This window comes from Gastrolobium bilobum, unplaced genomic scaffold, assembly GCF_033153095.1.
Source record: "Gastrolobium bilobum isolate Gb01-03AN ecotype WA unplaced genomic scaffold, APGP_CSIRO_Gbil_v1 utg7104, whole genome shotgun sequence".
Classification (NCBI taxonomy): Eukaryota; Viridiplantae; Streptophyta; class Magnoliopsida; order Fabales; family Fabaceae; genus Gastrolobium; species Gastrolobium bilobum.
Genome location: NW_026898416.1, coordinates 457,397 through 470,013, shown reverse-complemented (window position 1 = coordinate 470,013; position 12,617 = coordinate 457,397). Strand labels below are relative to the sequence as shown.

Below are 12,617 nucleotides of genomic sequence, written 5' to 3'. Positions count from 1 at the left end.
GAAAATTGACAAGAGAATATATCAATGAACTTACTTATCTTACATGTTTCCAGTTGTTGCTTTATTTAATGCTGCATATTGCATAATGAGCTAAAATATCTTGTTAAATTACTTGGGTTTACTGATTTACTATATATATATTATGGGTACTTACTTGTATCCTACACGTTACAATGCATATATTCGGTAATGTTTTAAAAAGATAATGCTAAGCATCCGGCTATATATTCAATAAATATATTTAATATTTAAACATTTATCAAAATTAAATTAAAATTTGCTCACATTTAATCACTCTAGCTCGAACCCCATGGGTACTATCTTTGTCATTCTCTTTATTTTTCAAGGTCACATTTTTGCTCTTTCTCATTCTGAACGTGATGAACAGATGAACAAGCTTCGAAACAAATGATAAAAGCGTCACCTTTTGACTAATATCTCGCTTTAAATCTCAAGCTGTGATGGGCAACCATTGGAATGGAATCCTTACATTATTTTTTGTACAGTAGAGAAAGAAAACAACTAAAAGAACTACGCATCCTGCTTTAGTAAGATTCTATTTAATAGTTATAACTTTCGGGTTACTAAAACATTTGATCCTATAATGATTATCTGAGTCAAGGTCAAGATAACTACAGCTTTTGAAATATTGGAAAACTTTGATCTAACAAGAATGAAGCCTGAAAAACCACTCGCCAAGAACAACTATATCTAATAGGCTCTCTCAAAGAAGCTGTACTTGTTAAATGGCCATTGGTAGATGACACCGAAAGAACATCACGATTACTTACTGCTTTCCAATTTCACAGATTAAATCCTCCTCCTATTATCAACTCGTGTTTTCTTTGATGCAGATCCAGCTGGTAGATGCTCGCCACTAAACCGAATCTGGATGAGAAGAAGAAATTGTTTCGAAGTTCAACACCATACAAAGACTCCAAAAACATATTATGAAGTAGAATACATCACCTTATCAAGCTTATGCCGTACAAACCTCACTGTTTGATTCATGGAAGGCGAAGCAAAATATTCCTGTTTATAGAACATGTTAGTATGAGGTAATAGATAAAAAAGCAATTATTCTTTTCGCTTTGCACATAACATCCAAGTTAGAGATCTAATGACAGGGGAAACCATAATATCAGATCCACCAATCCAGGTCCTAACAGATTGCAACAAAAACTACTACTGTGAAAAATTAATTTCCATCAGAAATATGAAGATAGCTGAACATTTAAAACATACTACAGAATATAGGTTTCTTCCAATTGGTCCTCAGAGACAAGGTTAATAAAGACAAGAAACTCGATTAACTTCAAAATGCCCTGGCAAATATTCCAGCAACATTAAACACAAGAAAAAAAATTGTTCATTTCCCCACCCAAATTTTTTCCTTCAATTCAAAAGTGAGAGTAAGTAGATCAGAGTAAAATTTTTAGTATGTGCATGGCAAAGAAGCAACAAACCTCACTAGAGGAAACCGTTCTTATTGGAAGATTACCACTGTGTGACCTTCCTTGGAATTCTACATCCTTGCAGTGAGAAAAGAGAATCACCTATATGTGTTGCCTTAAACAGAAAGCACAGAGTCGCAGTGTGCAGACAGAAAATAAATTACCTTTCATTAGGATCTAAATGTTCTGAGGCAATCAGAGGCCTAGAGCTTGAGGCTGTAGTCTCTTTGCATCTTCTAGCTGATATCATGAGGAACACATGGATAAGTAGATAATGATAAAAATGCCGTAATAGCAATTCATATAATAAACATTTGTGTATCCTATATAATATAAAAAGGCAACCTGCTGCTATAAAACTCCTACTCTGGGCAGGGTTTATAACATGCAGCCTTGTTTATATTTGCACGAGTCTGATTACATGAATCCAACATGTGTCCTATATAATATGCCTAATTTTGAAATGCAACCATTGCAGGCTTTAACTTAAGGTTCAATCGCACTAAAACCTCCCTTCTTCTTCCCTCTAATTTATCCTTTGTGTCGGAGAGGCTCTCGAAATGGGGAGCATATGAAACCTGCAGTCAATTTGCGAGGAAAACAAAATCATCCAATTTTCTTTTTGCAAACTTGAAATTATAGATGGCAATAGGATGCTCCCTCAACTTAACCATCTCAAACATAACATACCCTACACTCAAATTTATAACATAGCTATTTCATCTGGCAAGGCAAAAAAACACAGAACGAAACCTCGCACTGCTGAAAAGGCGGAATTTGATCCAATAGACATCAGTGAATGGCTCACAATCCTCTGCATCCATTGGCTTACACCTGGAAACAGAAAAAAGATTCAAACAAAAAACATGAATGTAAGAAGCAATTTTTTAGAGGTGAGGAAACGAACTTACTCTTCAACTTCTCCATGAGATGAAAACAGTTGCAGCAAATCATCCCCACAACCTAATGCTGGAACGTTCTTCACAGTCAAATATCTGCACCCTTCAAACCAAAGAATACAATAAGCTTCCAACCGATGAGATAATGAAAAGGAAAAAGAAAAAAATAAAAAAAAAGAGTTTGATGGGTAAATGAAAAGAAGGGTATTTTAATAGAAAGTGACATGGATTCATCGCAGACGGTGTAGACGCGAACCCTTGGGGGCTCATCTTTGTAACGAGGCATCTAAGGATGATTGGTTCAAAGGGAAAATAACAATCAGTTATTCAGTTTCATCGTTAATTTGAGATTGCTTTTGACATTGTACACGATTCATGCAAGAAGAAGGACCTTCGGTTACATTCATTTTGGCTTATAAAATGCCATGGAAAGGGCACATTAGAATTCTGAGGTTTAAAATTTTCAATATCAATATTTATTAGAGCTGATGCATGATAAGTAGGTACAGAAATCAGTACTTACCATTACCCATATCAAAAGGCCGTCACATATCACACAAGCAAAAAATTACACATGGATCATGGAATAACAATAAATCATAATCCAGATTCTTGCATTCCCTCCTTTTTCAGAAGAAAGATGTCATAATCATGTCTGTGTCAAATATAAGGCTAAAGGTGCATGATAAGTAGGTGCAGAAATCAGTACTTACCATTACCCATAACATAAGGCCCACACATATCGCACAAGCACAAAAATTACATATGGAATAACAAGAAGTCATAATCCAGAATCTTGCATTCCTCCTTTTTCAGAGGAAATATGCCATAATCATGTCTGTGGCAAATATAAGGCTAAAGGTGGACAGTATTTTAAGTACAATATATAAAGTAGTATTTGTGTAAGAATACAGGCAAAGAAAATTATAGCAAGCAACATTATAAACAGTGAAACAGCAAAGACAAACATATTCTAATAAAAAAAGCATAAGTCCAACAAACAAGGAAGAGATACCCTAGTCTAATTTCATTATTGCATGGCAAAATGAAGGAGAAACTTACTATTTACAAACAACTGCAGCTGATATGCTGCATTAGTTTGATACTGAAATTAAGTCTCATCCAATAAAACAGGAAGCACAGAATTACTATTGTTGCCCCCCAACATTGTCTCAGGATATGAGCATGCGTAACTCAAATTATGTAGCTCTATAAGAATGTTATGGAGCTGCCAATAAATATCTACAGGAAAAAAAGATTAACATCAAAATTTTAAATTATGAAAAGCAAACAAGAAATGGTCTGCGATAACAGGCCAATTTTGAAGCTGTAAATTGTTTGGTAAAGATAAAAGATAAAACTCTATATTTGAACACAAACACATAGATAGGAAGGAGAAAATAAAAGGGAGATCCTCCAAAACAAACAACAAAACTGAGGGGAAAAAGAACATAACCCAAGGAGAAAACAGATAAGGAAGCCACCACAAATGCTCTAAAACTCTCTTTGGAAACTCACCCTACAAAACACACACAAAAAAAGGGATAAACTAATACTAAAATAAACAAACAACAACAACACCTTTGCCTTCAACAAAGAAGACAATCAAAAAACTTCAAAAGAACCTAATTAAGCCTTCTCATTCCTTTCGGCCCTCCATAATTTATTGTTGTTGCTAATCTTTGAAGCTCCTTTTCTACCTACTTAACTTTGCTAAGGGTATTTCAACAAAAGAATTTCAAACTTTAACTCCATTGAACAAAGAAGTGATTATGGATCACGCAAATCACTTGCATTGCTTCAAGTCCTCATAGAAATAACTTCCATGTCCAAAAGGTTTCAGCTTTTCAACATATAGACAAGGCAGATTTCCTTTTTACGACCAGTATTAATAGAGTGGCCCCCTGCAAGACTATTCTTGTCCTCTATGCCAGGTTGACAGCCTAAACTTAAAGTATCGCTAACCCCAACACTTAGTTGTTGAAAAAGCTCCTTCACTCCTTGTAAATCACCATCAAGGTCAACACACTCTTCCTGAATTCTTAAACCATCTGGAAGTAGACCTTCATCATCTTCATAATTAATGTTTCCTTTCTTGGAATCTTCGAAGAAAAAACAAAAAGTTTTTTCAGCCTCAGCACTTTCTTGTTGAAAAATCTCCTTCACTCCCTCATAAGTTACCATCAGTGTCAAAACACCCTGTCTGAACATTCTGTCAATCATACTCTGCAATTAATTCATCTATCTAGACCTTCGTCATCTCCATAAAAGGAATCAAAATCATCTTCATCACACAAAAAAATGCCCACCTCAATGCGTGCAAAAGAAGAATCTTTTTCAACCCCTTCAACAGAGTTTATAAAGTTGAAAATCCTTGCAGGTAAGAGTGCCAATTTACACATAAACACACATTTTCAGTAGAATAAATGGAAATTAATGACTACAAAACACAAATGAAAGCGATAGACTTTCCAAATAAATCTGATGAATATCCATTAAAATGTGAGCACAAGAGAGAACAAGACAAGCCAGGCCAAAACATCATGACTAATCAAAACTGAACATTCCATTGCAAAATATATATGTTGATGATAAACTTTAAGTTTTACCCAGTTTAAATGATCAACAAAATCAAAGGAGCAAGAGATGAATAAAAAAAACATAATTCTTCTCCGATATTCACATCAAGACCAAAATGGAAACTATTGAATCCAGGCCAAGAAAAAACAGAGAATACAACCTTACCTTGATGTCTCCGTAGCCGAGAAAAATAGAAAAAATTTAACATGCTCCGAGCGTATCATTTATTCGGTGGTTCTTTTTTATAAATAAAAAATTTTCTTTCATTTCTATCATTTTCTTTTTAATTTTTTATCTTACCGTCATTTTTTTTTCTATTTTGGGAGGGACGACCATGGTCCCGTCCCAGTCTTCTCAGAAAAATACAATGTTATAGCGGAAGTCTAAATATTTGAGACATGAAATTATACAATAAGAATGATAAAAGCAACAAAAAAAAAAAACCACTAATAAAATACCTCAAATGCTTTGTAACAAGAGAATCGAAGGAGAAGATATTGAAAAAAAAGATGAAGTTGGAACAAAAAACGACAAGAGAGAGAGAGAGAGACGGCCCAAATTTATAAAATTCATATGAAAAAAAAACAAAAAAAAAACTTGCACTCTCGTGGCTAACGAGTGTGTAACGACCCAAAATCTATTTAAAGGATAAAAACATGGAGTCGTGACAATTTTTATTTGATTAAAAAAATTGAAAATTTATTTATATTTTACAAATTGGTCTTTTTAAAAATATAAAGCAAGGTTCGGGAATCTGATTATACACATTGAAGGACGAAAATTTAATTTTACTATATCTGTGATACATCCATTTAAAAAATGGTTATCTAAAATTAGTTGTGCAAATTTTTTAATAATTTTAAAATATTTGCTTAACTCAAATAAAATAAAATGAATAATAAAATTAATTACAAGAAAGGAAAACTAAATTATAAAAATTTTATTTTAAGATTAACGGAAAAATTCTGCTTCTAAGTTCTCTAGTGCATTGAGAAACTCAAAGCTACATTGTTCTTTGAAAAATGTTTATGTGTTTATTAGTTTTAATTTTTTTTAAAAAGATATTTGTTTCTTGGAAAGAAATCCATTATAGAGATTAACAACAAAGTAGAGTTGATTCGAAGGCTGGTTCATGAGGTCGTATTCCGGAGAAAATGATACTTCCATCAATGGTTATGAATGTTTCTTGGCAAATGATTTTTAAACCATAATATTTTGATAATTTTTTTTAAAAAAAAATGTTACTTTTATCAATGTACCAATGAAATTTCATTGCTTTCTTCAAAGCATTTTAAGTGAAGGAAACAATTGTTTTTATTAAAAAAAAAAAGGAAAGGAAAGGGAATAGCGGATCTTTTTATTGGATTGTTCAGTGTAAAGGGATAATTAAGAATTTATCTTTAACATTATTTTTGAGATCCTTCATTTAATAATTAACAAGTCTAAATGTGGTGGCTTTTATATATATATATATATATATATATATATATATATATATAATTTTTTTTCTTTTCTTTATAACTGAACTCATGCAAGCTAATTTTCATAATATTAACACATGAGCCTAATACTCAGGGATGATTACGTTCCATTATGTGACTTCCTGTAGATCTCTGATATTTTTCTATGATCTGCTCCATTCTGAGAAAGTTTTCAAGTTAAATATGTACAAGCTATAAAATCTGTAATTAACTTCATATTTTATTGCACTATCAGAAATAAATAAAATTGTGTCAATCAGTATAATATTTTGGTTCTCCCAAGTTAAGAGGATGAATTAATTTCTCTAAATACCCAGGTTAAATACAACATAAAAAATTTACCCCTACTAAAAAAAAGCTTATTTACGACGGGCAATATCCATTACAAATGATCAAATTCCATCGCAAATAAAATTTGCGACTTGTTAGGGATATTGATAATGCTTATCGCGAATCTCAACTTCTGCAGTGTAGAAATGGGCTTAGTCACGTGACTGTTAGTTGGCAATTCCCAGAGGAGGGTTATGTGAAGATTAATACTGACGGTGCTGCTAGAGGTAATCCTGGATTAGCTGCTTGCGGTAGAGTGTTACGTAATTCTCAAGGTCTTTGGCTGCGAGGTTATGCTATCCGGCTGGGGAGGTGCACAGCTTTCCGAGCCGAGTTGTGGGGAATTTGGCATGGTTTGAAGGAGGCTTGGAATGCAGGTTACAAACACGTCATTATTGAAAGTGATTCCTTAGTGGCAATCACTGGGCTCACCAAAGGGGGTGCAACAGTTCGTGAGGTACGTTTGTTATCTCGTATACGAACATGGATTCAAAAAGATTGGGAGGTGCGGATTTATCACAAATATAAAGAGGAAAATGCTTGTGCAGATTGGATGACTAACTATCTTCTGGATCATACAGATCTAGCGAATCAGATCTTCTTTGAAGAACCACCAGGGGGTATCCATCTGTTATATCTGGCTGATCTTGCATCAGTTGGGAGGGATCGTATTGTTCGTAGTCCTAGTTAGGTTTCTGTTTTTTGTTTGGCCTTGAGCCTTTTGTCTACCAAAAAAAAAAAAAAAAATTTGCGACTACGAAAAAAAATCAGCTTTTTTTTTAGTTTCCATTATAAGAAGTTAAGTTTCTAGTACCTCTGAGTTTTGGCCTTACACATTGAATGTGTACTATTGTAAGTCACAGAACTTATGCAGGGAAGAGATAACTTAGATTTCATAAAATGTAGCCCGAGAAAAATCTCTTAGGAAAATATTCATTATTAAACATACATATTGTTAGAAATAAAATTTAGATTTTGCCACATCATCTCTAATCTCCATCATGCTAGAAGTGTTTAGAATATGATAGAAGTCAAAAGTTATAGAAGATTATGGATGCTTGAAGAAAACTCATGGAAGCTTGTGGAGACTTGGAGAAGCTTGAAGACTCTAGAAGAATCCAAATCTTTCTTGAATTATATCCATTGTCAACCCATGATGAGTTGAAAATCTTATCCTATCACTATAAGTTGTATTTAATGTGTGGTTGTTATAAGTTGTCAAATTCAATTTGAAGACTAGAAAGTTACAAGAATGGTCAAAGATGATGGCTAGTGGTTATAATAGGTTGTCAAGTTCAAGTTAAAATCTTCCATGTACATCTTTATATATGTAGTATGTTAGGCATTAGATGAGTGGATAGAAAGATTGAAAAGTGTGTGAGAAAATAAAGTATTGAAACAGTTGTGAGTTGAAACACTTGTGAGAAAAATTGGGAAAAGAAAAGAGAGTTTGAGAAAGAGTTACTTGAGATCATAGTGTTGTAACACTTGTTTTTGTGAGTTGAAACACTTGTAAGAAAAATTGGGTGAAAAAGAGAAAGTTTGAGAAAGAGTTATCTTGAGAGAAAAATTAATCTTAGTGTTGTAACACTTGTGTTTTATATCAAAGTGGAAATATCCAAACGTCAGCAATCATCTCCCGAATTTCAAGGTTATTTATTTATTAATTAATTAATTAGTATGGTTGCTTTGCACATAACTTGTCAAACACCACACTCATCTTCCACTTAATTGCTCTTCTTGGATTTTCCCTTCAGCGATTAATCCTTTCAAGAAACTCCCCGCTATTGTTGATGGAAGGTTCAAACTATTTGAGAGGTACTTCAATTGATGTATAATGTGAATATTCATTATGATTGTCTTTATGTTTTGCTTCTTTGATTGGGTTATTGCTGGCTACAATTAATTATTAACTAATTTCATGATATGGAATTTTCTTCTTTTTCATATTAATTTATGTATGTGTTCTTTTCTTCTCTACAGCCATGCAATTCTTATCTATCTTGCTTCTGCCTTTCCTGGAGTTGCAGACCATTGGTTAGTATTGTACTTCTTTACAAAATTTAATTGCAAACTTATTTATGAATTCAAGATATGTGTATGAACAGAGGGTAGGGAGGGTATTGGGTTGAGCTTGAGTTTCATTAGCTATATGTTGTATTGTTTCTTAACATAGCAACCTCAGGAAGTGGTGTTCTTTGGCTACTAATGTTAGTCACATAGTTTATATGTGTATCATACAGTATATTCACCTTTGTTTAGTCGTAACTAAACTGATGAAACTTAAACAAGGGATCATACTGTAAGATTTGCCTTTGTGTATGCTAGTCGTTACATACATGATGGACATATTGATACCTTATTTTGTGAAGACATACACTTCTGTTGTCTGTTTTTTAACATTTTTTGTACTATTCATTCCATTAGGTACCCAGCTGATATTTCCAGGAGAGCTAAAATTCACTCGGTCTTAGATTGGCATCACCTGAATTTGCATCGTGGGGCAGGTGAATCTTAGCTCAATGGAACCCTTTTGTTTATTTGGTTTCAGTAATCAAATTTCTTTGTTGTCTTGAAAGTGAAACTAACAGTCTAACCTGAAAATTCGTAAACTGATATTTATATTGGCCTCATTCCAGTAATCTCAATGTAATAAATCAGGGATTAATGTCATGTTTAGCTTGTGTATTGGATTGGATAGCTCTATATTCTGGGATTTTGGTGGAATTTGTTGTTCCATTTGGAAATACTGAAGTTTAATCAAGTAAATAACGACTAAAAGTAGCTATAAAATAATGGTTAAGCTTTAGAAAATATGTTCAAGCACTATTTACTCTGGACAATTTAATTAGTTGTAGATGACAGTATATAAGTAGTTCAGCCTTTCTTTGTGACTTCCTGTCAGTGGCAAAGTTATTTGCTTTAGAGTTTGTATCATTCTGGTAATGCCATATATTTTGAGAATGATTTACATTCTTCTTGTGCATGTGATTTTAATGTCATGCTTTGTATTAATTTCTGCCGAGTAATTTCCTTTGATCTTGGGTGAAGATGTTGTTTTTCTTCTGCATGCAAATTTTTTCCTGCTTCCTCACTTTTGATGACCTAGTCTTCTTATTTTTGTTCTAGCCACATTTGTTCTAAATACTGTACTAGCTCCGATATTGGGTCTACCACTAAACCGACAAGCAGCTGTTGAAGCTGAGAACATTTTGATATCATCTCTTTCAAAAATAGAGAACATATGGCTTAAGGGAAATGGTCGGTACTTGCTTGGTGGCCTGCAACTGTCCATAGTCGATCTCAGTCTGGTTTGCGAAATTATGCAATTAGAGGTAAACGGGGGAGTTCCTATAACATAAAAATTTCTTTGTGTCATGACATGGGGGATGGTTTTACTTTTTTGATCAAGATTTTTGCTTGTGAGTTCAAAAAAGATGAATTGTAGACAGTTTTTTGGTTAGCATAGTGTGACTTGTTATCTATTCGAATTTGGTTTGGCTAAAGGAAGGAGATATTTCTTACCGTTAATGTTGGCCTACTTAAAAGCTATTTACCTACAAATGTGACATGCATGACAGAATATTGATCCTCTCCTCAAAGGGAATCGTGATAGTGACTTTTTTTTTTGGATGCAGCTTTTAGATAAGAAGGATTTTTGGATGCAGCTTTTAGATAAGAAGGATCGTGATCGTATTCTCGGTCCCCACAAGAAAGTTCAGCAGTGGATTGAGAGCACAAGAAATGCAACGAGGCCTCATTTTGATGAAGTTCATAATGTTCTCTATAAGTTGAAAATGAAGTTTTCGATGCAGCAAACTAATCAGGAAGATGGCGGGATGGATGCTAGAAGTGTTTAGAATATGATAGAAGTCAAAAGTTGTAGAAGATTATGGATGCTTGAAGAAAACTCATGGAAGCTTGTGGAGACTTGGAGAAGCTTGAAGACTCTAGAAGAATCCAAATCTTTCTTGAATTCTATCCATTGCCAACCCATGCTGAGTTGGAAATCTTATCCTATCACTATAAGTTGTATTTAGTGTGTGGTTGTTATGATAGAAGTTCAAGTTAAAATCTTCCATGTACATCTGCATATATGTAGTATGTTAGGAATTAGATGAGTGGATAGAAAGTTTGAAAGTGTGTGAGAAAATAAAGTGTTGAAATAGTTGTGAATAGAAACACTTGTGAGAAGAATTGGGAGAAGAAAAGAGAGTTTGAGAAATAGTTACTTGAGAGAAAAATTAGTCATAGTGTTGTAACACTTGTTTTTGTGAGTTGAAACACTTGTGAGAAAAATTGGGTTAAAAAGAGAAAGTTTGAGAAAGAGTTATCTTGAGAGAAAAATTAGTCTTAGTGTTGTAACACTTGTGTTTTATATATGTAAAAGTTTGATATAATAATATTGTTCTTTGTTTTGTTAGTTTGTGTTCTTTATTATTGTATTTCCAACAAGTGGTATCAAATGAATTGAAATTCCAACAATTGGTATCAGAGCTTTCTTGTCTTTCCTACGTGATTCTTTAAGTGTCCTTCTATGCGCATCTGTCATAGCTGCTTCAGCGGCTGCATCTATAGGCTCTAAGTATCCAGTTTCAACAAGATCCCAGACATTTTGTGAACCCAAAAGAGTCTTCATGTGAGTGCTCCAATTACCATAGTTTGTCTTTGTCAATTTTGGAATTTGAGGTTGAATCATCTCCGCCATCTTTTGTTGAGACACGATCGAACCAGGCTCTAAGTGATTGAAAAGTGTGAGAAAATAAAGTGTTGAAACAGTTGTGAGTTGAAACACTTGTGAGAAAAATTGGGAGAAGAAAAGAGAGTCTGAGAAAGAGTTACTTGAGAGGGCCAAAGAGTTACGTGAGATAATGCATGAAGTTGAACGACATATATACCTGCACACTTTGCTGCTTCATCTTCATCAAGTATTGCAGCAAAGCCATTAATATATTTATTATAGGAGTAAAAGATTGCATCTTTGGCCCTCTCGGTGCTATGTAAGAAAAAATACATACAATGAGTTCATATTGGTTTGTCGATCAGAGAACTTCATGTATTTATATATGGTTAAATTATATACCTTCCAAGGTGAGATCCAAGCAAATCATAACGAGAGTTTGTGACATTTTCCAGATCAACTAATGAAGGGTTTGTACCAAAAGAATGTGATCCTAAGATTACAATATAGGACTAACAAAGCAACACAAGAATCATTATAAGGCCACATTTTTAAACATTGAAATATGAAATTTAGAGAACTTCAACCAACACCATGATGAGTATTTTCGCAAGAAACTAACAAGATGTTTCATTCTTAGAAACAAGAAAACTGGTGAAAGTAATAACGCAAAGACAGAAGTGAAAGAACTCGCCTGTTTGATCGCTTGGGCAGGTTCCTGTATCGTAACGCAAAGAAGAAGTGAAAGTAACACATGCCAAATGGTTGAAGACATTGTTTGTCTCATTGATGACGCTTGTTTACAAAAGAAATTTCAATTATGTGCAAATGGTTTCTTGCTTATATAACCAACCATGTTCTTTGACTAGTTGAAATCTTTTCAAATCAAATCTTTCCTTTTTTACGAGGCAGGGTGAATGGTTATAAGGCAACATCAATTGCATTAAGAAGAGCAAGTGTCTTCCATTTTTTCACCTTGGTGTTTTATGCTAAATAAATAAATTGAATGAAGTATGAAGATTATCTTTATGCCTTTGCATGTGTTCTGTATTAAGATTTGATGCCTTTGATATTTTATGGTTTTACACCGATTTTTTGACTATGTAATACATGATAGTGTAATCATGGATTTTACTCGACTAGAACACCCAATTAAAGAATATGGACAAACCTATAAAATTTGAATTTAGCT

At 33.5% G+C, this 12,617-nt stretch overlaps 1 protein-coding gene and 1 pseudogene across 1 annotated transcript; one reads left to right on the top strand and one right to left on the bottom strand.

Annotated features, from left to right (window-relative positions):
• Positions 1–455: 455 nt before the first annotated feature.
• Positions 456–2,639, bottom strand: LOC133316075 (uncharacterized; annotated as a pseudogene).
• Positions 2,640–4,666: 2,027 nt separating this feature from the next.
• LOC133316084 (glutathione S-transferase T2-like) lies at positions 4,667–11,147 on the top strand. The gene is made up of 8 exons (XM_061517783.1): positions 4,667–4,733; positions 6,930–7,430; positions 8,282–8,395; positions 8,502–8,562; positions 8,728–8,781; positions 9,172–9,251; positions 9,874–10,079; positions 10,383–11,147. The coding sequence occupies exons 1-8, from the start codon at positions 4,667–4,669 to the stop codon at positions 10,602–10,604; spliced, it is 1,305 nt and encodes a 434-aa protein (XP_061373767.1). The 3' UTR covers positions 10,605–11,147.
• The last annotated feature ends 1,470 nt before the right edge of the window (positions 11,148–12,617 follow it).